The sequence below is a fragment of the Carcharodon carcharias genome, chromosome 7 (assembly GCF_017639515.1).
Source record: "Carcharodon carcharias isolate sCarCar2 chromosome 7, sCarCar2.pri, whole genome shotgun sequence".
NCBI lineage: Eukaryota > Metazoa > Chordata > Chondrichthyes > Lamniformes > Lamnidae > Carcharodon > Carcharodon carcharias.
This window is the reverse complement of record NC_054473.1, coordinates 33,479,621-33,497,901: the sequence shown is the minus strand read 5'-3', so window position 1 is coordinate 33,497,901 and position 18,281 is coordinate 33,479,621. Positions and strand designations below refer to the sequence as shown.

At 39.1% G+C, this 18,281-nt stretch overlaps 1 protein-coding gene across 3 annotated transcripts in view; it reads left to right on the top strand.

The window, feature by feature from the left end:
- The first annotated feature begins 7,300 nt into the window (after positions 1 to 7,300).
- The window catches only part of wnt7aa (wingless-type MMTV integration site family, member 7Aa), a 47,692-nt gene continuing 36,711 nt past the window's right edge, over positions 7,301 to 18,281 (top strand). For 2 of the 3 annotated variants that reach the window (XM_041192184.1, XM_041192183.1), the window contains exons 1-3: positions 7,301 to 7,782; positions 9,462 to 9,688; positions 11,736 to 12,007. In XM_041192184.1, coding sequence (XP_041048118.1) covers positions 7,712 to 7,782; positions 9,462 to 9,688; positions 11,736 to 12,007 — 570 coding nt within the window. In that variant the 5' untranslated portion in view covers positions 7,301 to 7,711. The remainder of the gene's footprint in view (positions 7,783 to 9,461; positions 9,689 to 11,735; positions 12,008 to 18,281) is intronic. The other variant, XM_041192185.1, reaches the window with a different exon arrangement.

The following is an 18,281-nucleotide window of genomic DNA, read 5'->3' as shown; positions in this document are numbered from 1 at the left end:
GAGGGATAAATTAAGCAAAATTCATGCGGTGTGGGGAAAAAGAATTTAAAAAATTCTGTGAATGGGTTAGATAAGAGTATCAGGATTTTCTGACTGATCATCAACATGACCTTAAGGACATTTTTAAAGCATAAAAGAGAACCGTAATCCTGCATTTAAATAGGAGGAGAACAATTCAATTGTTTGGCTGGCTGAGACTTTCTTTACCAACCTGGACAATAAAAAGACCTACAGCCATGAAAGACAATGGAGATCTGGAGTTAATACCTGAACAAAGTGGTTCACAGGCTGTTTAAAAGTAAACATCCTGTTGACAATGTAAAGTCTGAACCTAAAGAAGAACAAGAGGGCATTTGAAGCCAATTGAGAAAAGGAGTTGTGACAGAGCATTTTGTTTCAATTTATAGCATATACCTAATGGAATTTGAAAATCACAGGAATTGTCAGTAATTAAGTATATTTTGTCACAAAGTTACCCAGACTGAACCAACTGTGCCATATTTTAAGCCAGGATACTGGAAATTGTACAAACTGTGCAAAGTTGGAAGAGTGATTTTCTGCACTGCATTACGGAAGGCAAAGCCACTAGCAGTAAAGCAAATTCCCATTTATATGGACTTTAAATTTTAATTGTCAGATACGACTGGTGGTAACAAGTTCACCCATGTAATAATGTTATTTGGATTGTGTAATGGTGGAATGTGACATCAAGGGAGAAAATATTATTTGTATGTACTAAGTTAGATGATTTACAATATTATATTTTGATAGCATTGTTGAAAAGTCATCACTTTGGTGATGACTTTTCATTAGTCAGTGGGGAGGTGTTACAAATATGAAGGCAGTTTAAAGTATAACCGCCTATAAACCCCATGACAATCCTAAAATGGTTCTGGCCTGGACATTGGTGGGAAATGTTGTTCTGCTATTTTCACCATGCTACCACTGACCCTTCCCTTTCCCCAGTGATAGAGATAGAAACCATCCTCTTTCTCTTTCTCATAGTTTCCTTCTGTGTTATTCTCCCAAATATAATACACATCCCTTTTAGTGAAAAGCATTAGGTTTAAAATTGAGCTTGTTAATATATCAGCCATGAGATCAGTTTGTAATTTATACATGAAATTTAAAGCTATTTCTGCACCTTCATTTAATTATGGATTATATTATTACACAGGTTTCACATCATAGGTGCATTATTTGGAAACATACAGAAAAAGGATGTGAAATGCTCATCAATGTCCACCCTGTCCACAGGATTATGTTAATCAATTAAACAAATTCCAGAATTCTATGGTTAACAATAATGTAAATGTAAACAAGGTTAACTAATCCATTTTCCCCCTAACCAAAATGTTGCAATGTCTTCCTCCTTCAGGAATTAGCCCGGTCATATCCACTGATAATCTCTTCTGGTGGCAAAATCATTGTCAAAAAGTGTTTCTTCCCACTGAACTTGACTCTTTGCCCGAGTATTTTACAAGCTTACTTACTTGTCCTACTGTCATTATCCATTTCTCATCTGAATGCACTATATCCAATTCTTTTATGGTTTTAAAAACTTCAATCTATTAGCCCTTTAAGCCCGTATCTTAGCAAAGTGAATAAATGCACTTCTCTAAGCTAACCTTAAAAAGATCCAAGTTTAAGTATGATCCTTGTTGCTTTCCTTGCACTCTCTCTGAAGGCTCACCACCCTTCAAGGGTTAAACATTCTGATAGATTTTTTAACTAGGGTGCACTTCTATTGATGCCTGGCCCATGGAGAAAAGGAAAATTTGAATAAGCCATCTTAACTGGTGCTCCCATTGGAAATTGCAGAGCTCCAAAGCAATGTAAATATTTTATATACTATTACATTTAGTACTGTTCATTTAAGGCCTATGCGCAGCATTGGTCACTCCATGCCAGCTGCCCTCCACCGAATATTACTCAAATGCTTCATTTGGTGTTTGCTCCAGTTTTGAATAGGAGTTAGAATAATTAGAGTACAACATATATTGTTCTTATTTCTTAGGCACTTAGGCCAGAATGTTAAAAAAAGTGTGCAGAATGCATAGAATCCTTATAGCATTAAATCCCCAAGGGAATACATCAGGAGATACACAATTTTTTGATATACATGCACACGTTATAAAACAATTAGCTTATGTTTCATTCCATTTCTGTTGCATAGCTTAATTGACTCCAGCTCCTCATGTGGTTCATTTTTCCAAATTACAATCTTGCAGAAACCATATTGACATTTATAGTTTGCTCACTTGTACAATTTTGCCATTACTTTCGACGTAATATAATTTTTTTTCTCTCTAATGGCGTGCAGCATTTGTCATTTCTGAATATAAAAAATGTGGCTTTTCCAAATTAATGCAAGAAGAATGCCTATATATGGTGTAAAATAGTATGTTATACATTTAAGTTAAATTCACTTACTTTGATGACTTTGATGTCAGTGATTTTTTTCTGGGACATTCTTGCCTGTCTTCTGAAGTACTAAATGAATACCTTACCAAAGGAAAAGATGGCGCCAATGTCATGGTGAAAGTGAACGTAGTTGAGACACTAGATGGGCTAAAAATTGATAAAAAAGAGGTAATAGAAAGACTGGCTATACTTAAAGTTGATAAGTCACCAGGTTCAGATGAGATGTATCCTAGGATACTGAGGGAATTAGGATAGAAATTGTGGAGGGACTGGTCATAATCTTCCATCCTTCCTTAGATATAGGGGTTGGTGCCAGAGGGCTAGAGAATTACAAATGTTACATATTTGTTCAAAAAGTTAGTAAAAATAAACCTAGCAACTACTAGCCCGTTAGTTTAACCTTGATGGGGGACAAGCTTTTAGAAATGATATTCTGAGACAAAATTAACAGCCACTTGGATAACTGTGATTAATTTAAAAAAGCCAGCACAGATTTTTTTAAAGGCAAATTGTGTTTAACCGACTTGAAGACTGAATCATACCTGTCCTTGATATTCAGTAAAAAAGGGATGACATGTTGCAACGGAATTAAAAACTAGTTATTCAAACACTGGTAGCCAGGAAAATGCTCAAAAGCATGTAATGTAACCATAACAACATTAATTTTATAGAATACAGAATATTGACAGTGTAAATCTAAATGGAACATATTGTAAATCTACCAGAACTCTTCAACAACTTGCATTTATATAGCCCCTTGAAATGTAGTAAAATGCCCCAGTGTACTTGACCTGAGAAATATCAAATGAAATCCTTGAGGAAATTAGCTCAGTTAGTAGACCAGAGTTATGCACAGGATGTAGTTTATTTAGCATTGCAAAAAGGATTGATAAAGTTCTGGTTGTGAGACTTCAAGAAGATGCAGATGTGCTAAATTAGTGGCTGAGTTGAAATTAGCTTGGGTGGAGAAAGTGGCCAGGGGTTCCTGCTTCCATTTTATAGGACAGAGATGTGCAATAAATGGGAGCTGATGGGAAACAATAGCTAGATAAGAACTAGTATTATTATCTGTACTCCATTAAATGGCAAAAGTCAATATGTTAAGCTTAAAGCCACTTTACCTGCTCATTTTACATGTTATTTTCCTCCTATAGTTTTATTAATCAAACCACTAACCCATTCTTGCATGATTCGCCACCATCATAATCCCAAAGTGTACTAATAAATTACTCAAAAAGCTACTTGATCTAAGGCCTTTCTAAATGATTAATTTATTTCATTTTCTGTATTGATTGGTGCCTATATCCCACCTATTAATATATATCTTATTCTATCCTGAATTAACATATTCAAAGTTAAATCTGATTTATTGGTATAAATTGAATTGTGGTAATATTTGGAGACAACTAACTTATAATTTTTCTATAAACATTTAAATCAATTTCCCTAAAATGCATCCTGCTATTTATGTGGCTTTTCAAATTAATCCTTAGGAGGGCACTGTACACTAATCCTATGCTAAACTGCCATGGTTTCTGCTGCAAACCTTACATTTCCTCCACTGTACCGTACATTTTCATACTATGCTAACAGTACACCTCTTCCACTGTGCTAACCCTATGCTTTGTTTATTATAAATACTATATTAATATAACTTTACAATTTTGTCTAGACATCCACATAATATAAGACAAACTTATCCTTTACTAACCTGAAACTGTACTGAACTGTCTCTCCTGTACTATACACACCCTTGACTGAAGTATCAAATTGTCATTCAACTAACAATTTTGATTGGTGCAAAGTGGCTGAAGGTACATGCAATGCAAATTTGGCAGCATAATTTGGAGTCAGGCCCTAAAGTGACTCCAGGATGCACTGGTATCAATTGGACTTGACGCAGAGTGGAGTATAACTTGAATGTGGTGTGAATCCAAGGTTAAAAAGTGCTGAAATGGTCCTGATCCTTTTATAAGTACTGTATTAAATCATCTTAATGTCATGAGGAACCAAAATCTCCAATCTGAACTCTCCTAACAGTAAAAATACAGTTACTCAGGGAGCTCAGATCTGTGCTATGAACTTGAAGAGGTGTCTCTTGGCAAAAGAGCAAGATTCTCAGCCAGCAGTTTAATTTTGTTTCTTCCAAGGTGCTTCACTTTTGAAAAAGGGATGTCCAACCTGTAGGCAAGGGGAACAAATGCAGCCCCTAAGCTTTGTTAATTGGATTCTGGAATTAGTGGTAACTCATTCCTATTTGTGCATTTATTTATTTGCTGACTTGATTGAATTTTATAGTCCTGTAGATTTGGAGACAAGTACTTTCTTTTTAGTGTTGCAGCTTGCTTAATTGGTGGATAAATCCTATATCAGTAGATGAAGATCTGTTGGTATTAGCAACTTAAGATATAAGCAAATCAATAGGATCATTTATATGTGGTCCCATGGGTCTACATTGTGGGCACCGTGGGGCCCATGAAGGCAGGAACTTAGATACTTTACAGAAACATGTCTCAAGCCAGCTATAATTAGAACCCTAAAGTAATACTCTGGTATTTTGCATCTACTATATATTTTTTAAAGTGGCTCCTTACAAATCCTACTTTATCCCTTTCTATATTTTACTTATTCTGCATTAACTACACATTGTATTATGCAACACTGCTCGATTCTAGGCTATAAAAGCTTAGCCTACTCACCTCAACCACTAATCCCATACAGCTATCTAACTGTGTTACACTGTATACCAGTATCAAGTTCTGCACTCAACTGGTTGTACTAGTTTTCTAAGCTGATCTTGCTGCTTGAATTAATGCTTCTTTAAATTGTAGCAGAATATATTGGAAAGTTAATTACAAAATATGATTAGTATTGTTTTTGGTTAATAAATGACAAGCTTGACCAGAAGCTCATTAGTGATGCACCAGGTTTAAAGTAGTCTTGAATTTTTCACTGCCATAAAGTCAAGTGGAATTAACTCCTGAAGGCTCAGAGAGTTATCAAAGGTATTGATAGCAAAGAACCCTGGTAAAAGGCAGCCTGCATGGGCATCCAGTAGCAATGACCAAACTGGGCACCATCATTGAATTAACCAACAAGTTCAAAGAGAGGTGTATATAAATGGGCACACTCTTCCTTCCAGCTATGTTCCTTAAACATAACTGGCAGAGGCAAACGGAGATATATGATGGGCACCATGGCAATGGTAAAACAGAAGCAGAATGAGTGAACTCACTCATCCTAAAGATAAAAACAAAAAAACTGCGGATGCTGGAAATCCAAAACAAAAACAGAATTACCTGGAAAAATTCAGCAGGTCTGGCAGCATCGGCGGAGAAGAAAAGAGTTGACGTTTCGAGTCCTCATGACCCTTCGACAGAACTGGTTGCCTAGCTAGTGGAGATATTTAACATATTCCACTCATGACCTGTTCAATTTATAACATCATGGTAAGTTTTTAAATGAAAGGAGTTTAAAGGAGTATTCTTATAGCCAACGAAAATCAGTTCAAGCAACTGTGACCCCATTTTATCACAGTGTTGTATCATTTGGGATTCGAAATTTTGTCCGTGATTTAAAAAAAAAAGACTTTTGAATTCTTAATTAGCAACATAAACAGATACAAACATGCCCACCTAAAACAAAGGTCAGTCGCTCTGAACTATGGGGCCAATGCCTCTCAGAAATGATCTGCTGCTATCCCATTTAGGCCATGAAACCATTGTCTGAAATATAAATTTATCAGCCTGTAACTAACAGTGAAGTGTGGCAAGGAAGGAATTGAAACTGTGTGTTTATATGGTGCACACTTAAACATGTTTAACATTTTGTTATCCATCTTTTATTGACTTGAAGTCATTAGATTTAACTACAATAAGCGTTTACATTTTTTTTGCAAATATTTTTCGTAATCACTTTTCCCTCTCACCATTTCCAGTTTGATTGTCGGTTTTCCCAATTATAACATAGACCAAGTGTGGAGATTTTTTTTCTCACGAATTTATCAGGATTATTAAACACCTCCCATTTAGCTAAATCACTGCCCAGCAATCTGAACTTTTTGAACGTATGCGTCTGACACCATCTCAAGTGTGCGCCAATGACAGCTTCACGTACAGTTTACCGGAGTGTGCTGAATGAGCAGTCACCCTGTTCAGTCTAACGACGGTTTGGAAGAGTAGGGTCGTTTGGTGTCTGAAATGTAGAGGGGCAATTTACTAATTTAAACTCAAAATGTGAGCCGGGGGTGGGTAGGGTGGGGGGAGGGGAGCCCGAATACTTTAAAAACTTAACAAATGGAAAGGACCGAACTAGTAGTCAGTGAGAGGGCGCGCCAGGGCGGTTCAATCACAAAAGTGCCTCAGTTCCCTTTCTATCACACACAGCATGAGAAACCCTTCGCTCCATAAAGCTCATTGGCAGGATCTCTATCTCCTTGTGGCAGACACCTCACAATCCAATGTGCCAAGTGCTCAATAGGTGTTTAGTTGAAAAACCTATTAAGTATCGATAAAACTGACGCAGAATGCGACACGGGCAGTGCTTTACAGGAACTTGCAATTCTACTCTTGCTGTACAGAGAGAGAGAGAGAATTGGTGGTGAAATTATCTTTATCAGTGTACAGATCAGCTTGGAGTAGTGAAACGGTCAAAACAAAGAGTGAACATTAATGTCCCCAATCATGTCCAGCTCCGGCGACACGAGCTCGTCCCCATCCAGTTGAATGAGGTTTGCACTCATTGACGTTTTTTTAAAATGGAAAGTTGTTAGATCATGCACACAGAATTCTGCACGTTCTTCGTTAGCAACCACCCCCCCCCCCACCCCCCCCCCCACCCCCCACGACTTCCCACTCCCTCCTCCCTCTCTCCCCCCCCCTCCCCCCGGAAGAAAGGTGAGTGTGTGCACTCAAAAGGTATTTTGTGGGTCTGGTGCGTTTTCCCAACGAACACGCCCAAATAGATTAGATAGATATATAGAACCTGGGGGGAGATCCAGCGTCTCATTGTGGTGAATGCCTGTGCGATGTCAATCCCAGCCTCCCATTGCAATCTCGATACGTGTGACACGCATACAGATGATGGATAATCTGTAAAAAAAAAGTGTAGGATATCGATTCTCCGCTGGGATTTACAATACACGCTGGTTTTACTTTGGGTGCACAGTAGCTGAGATCACAAGGGTCAGTTTGTCTCTAAATACCTTGGACTGTCTCTGCCTGGGACTCTGATCAACAAGTAAGACAAGCACGAAAAGAATTGCACCCGCCACACAAAACTCTACAACATGAACCGAAAAACCAGGCGCTGGCTCTTTCACATTTTCCTCTGTGTGGGAATCGTGTATCTTAAAATAGGGTAAGTGGCTCTCGGGGAAAGATTGCCGTGTCCGGACGTGCCAATGTTTTCCATTGCAAACTTTGACGATACGATTATGTTTTGTGTCTGTGATAACAAAGATTGCTGGGGCGGTTAGATCCTGAAAACTCTCAAGAGTTGCGTCTGCCTGACAAACGCTGTTGAGAAAACTTTAATCCTATCATGAGCGAATAATGAAAAAAAAGTGCGCAAATCAAACCTGACATCAAGCGCTTACCTTTAGGGACGAAAACTGTTCTATAATATGGCGTGGAGCTGCAGAACAAAACGATTTTTTTTTAGCATTTTATGTTAACCAATGTGGACTCAAAGTGTTCGGTTCACCATATACTACGGAGCCTGTAACCCCAACTTCGACCCAAAGTTCATCATCAGGGTCTGTAAGTCAGAAAGATTTTTTCGTATGGATAGAAGGTGCAACACAATGGAGTTGCAATGGCTGGTAAGAGTTCGCCGCCCTGTTTAGCTGTTTTAAAAAGAATAAAGAGTTTAATGTGGAAAGTGGAGCAGGAAACGCGGTTCCTTTTTGGCACTGGGCTCTCCCTTTCTGGTGCTGCTTCAGTCATACATAGTTTGTGATGAAGACTCGGAACTAACAATTAACACAATGGGACAACTTTGCCTCGCACAATCGCGCCCTATAGCCCGTCCTATAGATCGGCCACTATGTACAGATGGGGATAGCGCTACGATGTAGAATTAACCCCTGTCTGATTTCCTCTTCGCTCTGACGCATCAGTTCACCTCATCTTTCAGTACAACAGCTCTCTCAAAGTGTAAATGTATAGATAGGGTAAACGCGAAATGAAGAACTGGAGGATCCAGGGTGCTTTATTGGAGAAGTGAATGTATGAAACAAAATGTCAGAACTGCTCCAACAGAAGTATTGGCATTATTGGTCTAGCATTAGCCCGAGGTTATCACTCAATTTAATAAGTTAGCCGGTTTCGTTGTATATCAACTACCACGTTGATAGGTAAACACGTTAATTTTAACGGGTTCATATGAGAATGCAGCTGAATGGATAAAATGGACACCGATAACTTTTAAGCTGGTTGCATGTTTTGATTGATGTGAGATTATTCAGTGAGATACATCATTTGCCGGTGTGGCAGAATCAATTTACTATTTCATACTACAGTGGAAAGGGTTACATTTGTGATTTGATTTCCATGGATACATTCAATAATCCCTGTAATATTGTGCGCCAGCTTCTGGAGCCTCCACTCCTAAAATGTGTACACATTCCTAAAATGAATGGAGGTTGCAAGCTCCTCCAATTCGTGGTGACCCTCACTCACAGGTGTTCAGGTTTTGTTTACCTTTTACCTGATCTGGTTAAATCCAGGCGTTAAAAATAAAACTCTACAGATAGACGGGGGGCTTTGAAAAGCCCGGCCATTCTTGCTCAATAGTTGAGGTCGATCAAGGTCGGGTTTATCAAAAGGATTGGACGAAGTTGGCTAAATGTCTCATTGGATATGTCTGAACCTATGAAAATGATGAGATCATTAAAACAAGATACTGCGCAACCTTACCAGGAAACATTCATATATGACTCGAAAATGACTCGATTGTATTTATGCAGCGATTTACGTGTTTAGAGTTAATAATTAGTTATCGTGTTTGCTCTCTCTCCCTCTCAATGTTTGCTACAGCGGATTCTCCTCGGTGGTGGCGCTGGGAGCGAACATTATCTGCAGTAAGATACCAGGACTGGCACCTCGTCAGCGGGCGATCTGTCAGAGTCGTCCAGATGCCATCATCGTTATCGGAGAAGGGGCTCAGATGGGAATCAACGAGTGTCAGTTCCAGTTCCGATACGGCCGGTGGAACTGCTCCGCACTCGGCGAAAGAACCGTCTTTGGCAAGGAGCTGAGAGTTGGTATGTTCGAAAATGCAAACTCTGCTGTCCATTCCAATCTGTCACGATATACGAAATAAATTTAAGGCCACTGCAAAGCAGGGAACTTGGTGGCAAATATACGGGCAAGAATCCCCTTTAAAAGCTAGTGTTATGTTTTATCTCTGTTATGTTCCAACGTTTAGTCAATTTCAAATCAATTTTACAAAGGTAGGATTTTACATCGTATGGTTAGAATCACCCAATCAAAATTTGCTCCAATCCGGAACCAATCTGTCAGTTGTCGAAATAGACAATTGGAATTTTGAGTGAAACGTTTTTCATGTTGGTTACAATTTTGAACAAGCCGCAATCAGGCATTCACTGTTTGTGGATCCTCGCCGTAATGGTCAATATATGTACACATAGCTCATCAGAAGGATTGGCAGACCATTTCAATCATTCGCTTGATTTAAGAATAAACCTAAACGTGTCTTCAAGTTGTGTTTTTGAAAGTAACTCAAATCTTTTATGATGTGTATATTTTGGGGTCTCTCTGAAACGAAACAATCAAATAGTTTCTTTCATGTTACCCTCCACAGGGAGAATGTTTTCGCTATTGCGGTTAGTTGCTTTGATGGTTCAGAGATAGCGTCTTCTCCAATCTCTTTAACTAAATTCATCCGAACAGCAGCACTGTACTACTCTCCTACCTATGGCAGTGAACCAGTAACACTAACTCGTCTCTTAGCTACAGCACACACATGCTATCAGTCTTTGCAGCGTGGGCAGTTTTTTAAAATCATTGTCAAACTTGAGAGTCCGCCAAAGCAACAGAATACTTGACTAACCTTTGAAACTCCTGGTGATTATTGACTTTTAGACGCGTAATGCAGTGAACATTTTATCAAGTTTGACTTCAAAGAACTCAAGGTGTAACTTTTGTCATAAATAAATCAATGCCCTGAACCCACTCCACAGAGCGAATGACCTGTGTCCTAAATCAGGTGCTCACTATGAACTAGTCTATATGGGCATCTTGCTTTTTAACTCTGTCGATTGGGTTTTTAGATAGCTTATTCTGTTTCTGTAAGGGTTAAATACTGTTTGCTCCATTTTATGCATTTGTGTAAATGTATCTAATTGTCACACATTCAAAGGACATGGAAGCAAACTGTAGAACTGCAGGTCCCTAACAGTGATAGTCTAGAGGCACATTTAATTCAGAATGCACAAAATTGAGGAAGAGGAAGAGCCAGTAACATAATGCAGAAGCACACTTCAATAATTCAAACACATGCCACCATGGAATATTTACTGCAGTGATTATAGATTTGGGGAGAATCCTTTCAAGTTTACAACTATCCAGCTCCCTCTGAACATGGCCTGTATGACTCACTTTTGTCCCTGACTTCCTTACTGTCAAAAGTTGCCACCTTTCAATTTTATCCAGATATAGAAGATGTAAACGCCACTAACTGTGTACATGGGAAGCACAACTGCAATAGTTTCACAAATGTGGGAATGTAAGATGCATTTATTTTGTTAAGTCACGTAACAACTAGATGCTTTTTAATTGAGGCTGAAGCAAAATGTTATTACCCTGCTGATGGTTGTGTGAAAAGCAACTTTGCAAAGCTATCAAAAAAGAACCCTTAAAAATAAGTCACATTTAATGTAATTAGCTACTTTCCTCTGCAAAACTGTTGAGGATAATCATTTGGCCCAGGTGGTCTTCTGTGTGATAGTTTGTACTTATAGTTTGGCATAATGTTCAGAAAGCACAGTTTTGGCATTGACCAGAGTTTCTTGTAACCATTTAGTACTTTTAATATGACTCTCATGTTTAATTCTGTTATTTGATAAATGAAAAATTGCTTCTAAGTCAGGCACAGAATTCTTTCCATCACTTTGGATTTGGCCTGAAACAAATGAATTCATGTGATGTAAAGTTGATATATTTGTTGAGGTTTAAATTAAGACACACTTCTATCAAACACTAAAATTTTTTTTTTAAAAGTAAAACATGAGGTGCAATTATTGGTCTATTAAGCAAACTAATATGTGTGTCCCAATATCTTGATTACAGGAAGCAGAGAAGCAGCCTTCACTTATGCTATTATTGCTGCTGGAGTAGCTCATGCCATTACTGCTGCATGCACCCAGGGAAACCTGAGTGACTGTGGCTGTGACAAAGAAAAACAGGGCCACTACAATCAGGAGGAAGGATGGAAATGGGGAGGCTGTTCTGCAGACATCAGATATGGAATTGGATTCTCCAAAGTGTTTGTAGATGCACGAGAAATCAAACAAAATGCCAGGACACTTATGAACCTGCACAACAATGAGGCAGGGCGCAAGGTAAGAACGTTAGCCATTTGTCTTAAATGGAAGGACGTAACAAAATATATCTATTTAATTTTTTGATTTTTCAATTATATTTGAAGAAATAGAAAATAAGTAAAATAATTAGGTATTAATATCTAGGTACCTCCCAAGCACTGCTAACAGAATGACATAACATAAGCACAACTCTATTAACCAAGGTAAACCATTTTCACTAAAATGATCCATGTAGGACCATTTCAAAAGTTTTTTTTACTTCAGACTGGAATTCTAGATCACATTTGTTCTTTGAGTTATGAGGAGCCCCATTGCATAATTAATTACAACCAAACATATGGGGAAAAGAAAATGTAGGATGTGATTTATTGCTAAATCCATTACAGGTAATCTTGAAGTTGCTTTGGATTTTTTAAAAACATGGAGCATTATATTTTTGTGTCACTGTGTAGAAAGTACAAGGTGGCAATAGGTTTAAAAAGAAAATATCATGTCCTCACACACAGTGGTACTTTTAAAAGTTTAAATTTACATTGCCAAATAAAGTAACTGTGCTGAGTTAATATGCATTTTTCTCAATCATTTTGTATTTTAAAATACTAAATCCCAAGATATTTTTTGATTGTTGAAAATGTAAATTTGTCTCAAAATAAGATTCAGGTGCTTTGATTGGATATGCAATGGCTGTTGTTTCTTCAGTGTAGCTTACACATTAACATCATTTTTCAAGATGGCATTAGGCTGACTACCAAGCTGAGAATGCACAGCAGTGTAATGCAATGTGGTTGCATTGCCTGCTTTTCACTGGCACCCGTTGCTTTTAAAGCTCTTTTTTCCCTTGTGCGCAATCAATCTGGAGCACATATAAATCACTAACCGAGTCACTCAAACTAATGGTGCATATATTATTGTAAGTTAAGCTTGTAGACTTTTGTATTCAAGCTTTTGAAAATGCCCTTCCACTTTAACTGATATAGTGACTCACAGATTACAAATAATTTGTCCATGTTTTGAACCAAGTATATTTTGGATAGGCTACAAGAAAGGCAGTTATTAGATTATAAAACCAGAGAAAGGAAAATGGCAGCTTTTATGTGGCTATAAAAGGGTACCACCATCATAGAAAGGAATTTAGCAATCCTTTTATTTTCAGGAGTGAGAGGAGTTACAATGCTACTCATTTTCATCATAATGGCATCCAACCCAAGTAGCACAATGATGAATTGGATGGTGAACATATTGAATGTATAACATACAGATGAAAAAAAATCCAAACAATATAATTATTATTTGAAAACAAATTTCTCACCAAAATTTAAGATATTTGCATTTTGTCTATTGAGCATTAATAAATGTGCCTAATATATAGGATCCTTTGGGACAAATTTATCATTTTATCATTCCATTTTCTCAATCATTACATCATTTATTTTCTGATTAAATATAGCATAAATCATTACTTAGACATATCTTAAGGCTCTTAGCGCTTAAGGAACAACATTATCATTAAGAACCTGATAATGTTCCCATTATCTATAGTTAAAAAAAAGACAAAACTTTCCTCCATGTATTTTTCAATGTCCCCCTATAAAGCATTATGATAGAAGTGTGAATGCCCTGGGGTTCTAAGTTGTCTCTAACCATGTGATTTTCTTCCACAACTACTTTAGCAATATCACATTATCATATTCAAAATGACGTAACACAACAAAATGATATTTTCATTTCCCATGCCTTCTTGACAGTTTTGACGAGGGGACAGCTCAAGTGTACATTGGAAAACATGTGATGTATCTCGAGACCAGTAACCTTTCAATCTAGCTCAGCATGAAAATCCGTTACACAAGCACAAGGTAAAACCAGGGAACTGTTGAAAGGGAGGAGGCAGCAGGTATAGTTAGTGGAGCAATATGGATTGAGGAGATGTACTGAGTGGAATATCTTAGGAATCATTGCTTGGCCATCACTATTTCCATTCAACATGAACAACCTTGATATAGAAATGCAATGCTAGATAGTTAATTCCACAGATGACATTAAACTAGAGGGAACAGGGTTGGTTGAGGCTGATGAAGCAGAAGGATTTAGATAAAATTAGCAATTCAACAGAACAATGACAGATGTAATTAAATAAGCATAAGTGCAAGGTGTTTCATGGCCAAAGAAAAAATGGAGGGCATTCACATTTGAATGATTAGTGTTGGATTAGCTTAAAGAGAGGCTGGAAGATTGGGAGTGATAGTGGTCTCAATTTGTGGCAATCAACAAAGCAGTCAGAAAGCTGAGCGATAGCTTCAAATCAGCAGAGTGTAATTCTGAGGATGTCACACTGAACTGTATGATGCCCTAGTAAGGTTGCACCTTGAGTACTGCATTCAGCTTGGATCACTGAATCATAAGCCTGAAGGCAGTACATGGTAGGGCCAGTGAGGCAGATTTGTCTTGTCAGAAGACTGAGGAATGAGGAAAGATTAGAAAAAAAAACAAACTCTTTAGCCTTGAAAGAAAGTAAATGAAAGGCAACTTTATCGAGATATAAAAACATGCGAAGTACACCAGAAATAGTTAACTCAGGGCATTATTTCAAATTAAACTAAGACTGCAGGCTTTGGGACATTGGAGGCAGATTCAGAGTTGATGTCAGGAAGCACCTGTTCAAGCAAAGGGTGATGTATACCTGGAACAAAAGCAATATCTCTGGAATCGTTCAAGAGCTGATTAGATGCTGTAATGGTGAGGGGTTAAGTTTCAATGGAAAGGTGAATAGGAACATAGGAAGGGGAAGAGGTCATTTAGCCACTTAAGCCTATTCCACTGCTAAATGAGATCATGGCTAATCTATGGCCTGACTCCATATACCCACCTTAACCAGATATCCCTTAATACAAATCATAGTTTGAAGATTAACAATAGTTCTAGCATCAGTTGTCATTGCGGAAGAGAGTTCCAAACCTCAACCACCCTTTCCATTAAGAAGTGCTTCCTAATTTCACCCCTGAAAGGTCTGGCTCTAATCTTTAGATTATGACCTCTAGTCCTAGACTTCGCAATCAGCGGAAGTAATTTCTCCTTATCTACCCTATTTGTTTCCCTTTGCAGCTTGAAAACGTTGATCAGATCATCTCTTAACCTCTTCAATTTAAGGGAATACAATGCTAGTTAGTTAAATCTCTCCTCATTGCTGACCCTTAGAGTCTAGATATCATTTTAGTAAATCTACACTTCACTCCCTCCAAGACCATGAAGTGAATTGAGTGATGTCTCTCATTTATCATTTATCTTTGCAAATAGCTGGACATTTAATAATATAAAAATAATCAAAAGCAATCACAGTATGCAGCATCCATTGTAATGTTGCACATTATCGAAAAAGAAAACCTCAATTAATTTAAGTTTATTCCAAGGGCAGAATCTTGTTGAGGCACCCGGGGTCACACCTGCTGGCTGGAGAGCTGGGACAGACCCGCGCTGCCTCTTTTTGGGGAGGCCTGCCGAAGCACATGCCAATCAGGCAGTGGAAAGGCCAGTGGCGGACCTTCCCCTGGAATCAAGACCCCAGTAGTGGAAGCCTTGCCAACAGAGAGCTGCTGGCCAATCAGAGGTTGGCAGTTCTTGTGCTCAACAGTGCCACTGGTGAGGCCTTGGTTGCTGCCGGAAGGATAGGCAGCGGAGGCCCAGGATCACGTACTGACCCAGGCCACAAGTAAGTAATATGGCAGGGAGAGTCATAGTCGTAGAGTCATAGAGGTCTACAGCACAGAACAAGTCCCTTCAGCCCATCAAGTCGGTGCTGGTCAAACAAGTAACAAACTATTCTAATTCCATTTTCCAGCACTAGGTCCATAGCCTTGTATGCCATGACATCACAAGTGCACATGCAAATACTTCTTAAATGTTATGAGGGTTTCTGCCTCTACCACCTTTTCAGGCAGTGAGTTCCAGACTTCCACCAGCCTCTGGGTGAAAAAATTCTTTCTAACATCCCCTCTAAACCTCCTACCCATTACCTTAAATCTATGCCCCCTGGTTATTGATCCCTCCACCAAGGGGAAAAGTTCCTTCCTGTTTACCCTATCTATGCCCCTCATAATTTTATACACCTCAATCATCTCCCTCCTCAATCTCCGCTGCTTGAGGGAAAATAACCCCAGTCTATCCAATCTCTCCTCATTACTAAAACTCTCCAGCCCAGGCAACATCCTGGTAAATCTCCTCTGCATTCTCTCTAGTGCAATCACATCCTTCCTTTAATGTGGATTCCAGAACCGCATGCAATACCCTAGCTGTGGCCTAACCAGCATTTTATGCAGTTCCAGCATAACCTCCCTGCTCTTACATTCTATGCCTTAGCTAATAAAGGCAAGTATCCCATATGCCTTCTTAACCACCTTATCTACCTGTCCCGCTACCTTAAGGGACCGGTGGACATGTACACTAAGGTCACTCTGATCCTTGGTACTTCCCAGGGTCCTACCATTCATTGTTTACTCCCGTGCCTTGTTTGTCCTGCCCAAGTGCATTACCTCACACTTTCGGATTAAATTCAACTTGCCATTGATCAGCCCATCCGACCAGCCTGTCTATGTCCTCCTGTAATCTAAAGCTATCCTGCTCACTATTTACCACCCCTCCAATTTTCGTGTCATTCACAAATTTACTGATCAACCCTCCTACATTCAAGTCTATATTATTTATATATACCACAAACAGCAAGGAACCCAACACTGATCCCTGTGAAACCCCAATGGACACAGGCATCCAGTCACAAAAACACCCCTTGACATCACCCTCTGCTTCCTGCCACTCAGCCAACTCTGGATCCAATTTGCCAAATTGCCTTGGATCCCATGGGTTCTTACCTTCATTATCAGTCTCCCATGCAGGACCTTCTCAAAAGCCTTGCTGTAGTCCAAGTAGACTACATCAAATGCATTGCCCTCATCTACACACCTAGTCATCTCTTCGACAAATTCCACCAAATTGGTCAGACATCACCTCCCCTTAACAAAGCCATGCTGGCTGCCCTAGAGTGGTGCAGGGAGGTTGACAACAAGGGCACAAAGGCAGGGGGATGGCTGCCAGCAGGCACCCCCCCCTTCCTGGTGTCCAGGCACTTGATCAGGCCCCAAAGGGCCTCAATTGGTGACGGGGCAGGAAGGTCAACCATGGGCCTTCCCACCCAGAACTTAACTCTGGCATAGGTGGGAAGATGGCGCCACTATCGCGCCTAAGTAAATACCCTTCCTGGCTCCAAGCCTGCCAACAGCGAGAGCACAAGATTCCAACCTAACTCTATTTACAGCAAAATATTCCATGCCTAATTTGGCAAACCCAATTTTCCTCATAGAGGCCGCAAAGACAGCTGACATGAGAAACCACATTGGTGTGCTGCTCCAATAGGGAGGTATTGCATTCTTTCTCATGCTGTCTATTTCTCTGTCATGTGCCTTGTATATAAAAAAAAACAATAGAATTAAATCTGTATAATCCTCCAAAAGTTCCTACTCACCTGCATATCTGCATATATGATGGAGCTCAAGATCTTGAGGTAAGGTAAGCTTATAGATGAGTCCCCAGATGTTTTTGTGCTTTCTCAGTTCCAGCCCTATGTTATTTGCCTAGATTGCAAGGTGTTGCATAAGCATTTTATCTTGGTTTGCTGTGGGCAGGTGAATCTGAGCATAATCCATTGCAGCTTTTAATAATTTAGCTACTGCGTATATGTCACATTTTCTGGATGTTACACTATTCAATACAATGCACGACATGAGATTGGCACTGGCTCTGGTCCTTGTGCTTTTCAAAGGTCCATAACAAGGGTGTCTCTATAGCATTTACCACTCCAGGACTCATTTTACAGAAATTACCGGGATTGTATGATGCTAATGGTGTTACATGTATGATTTTCGTTTACTACACTTGGATTCTGCTGCTTTTGATTATTGAGGAACAGCTTTAATAACTTATCCATTCCTCTGTCATTATGTGGCAGCCTCTGGCCATTCTGGTTTTTGTGTTATTGGTTGATGTGAAGATGGATATTAAACAGAAGGAGGAGATCTGTCTGTCAGAGACTTTTAGACTTTGGAGACATAGTTGTAAGGAGCTTGGGGCATACCTTTGTGTCTTAGAGGTAGCAGTAGATTAGAAATCAGTGGAATATGTTATATTGAGTGATGTGGAATTTTTGAAACAGCTGCAGAACCACGATGACCTGAAGCTTTTTGAGATACCAGGCTTATTTCAGTGGTATCCTTTTTGTGCTACATGTTGTAGCTAGTTGAGAGTTAAC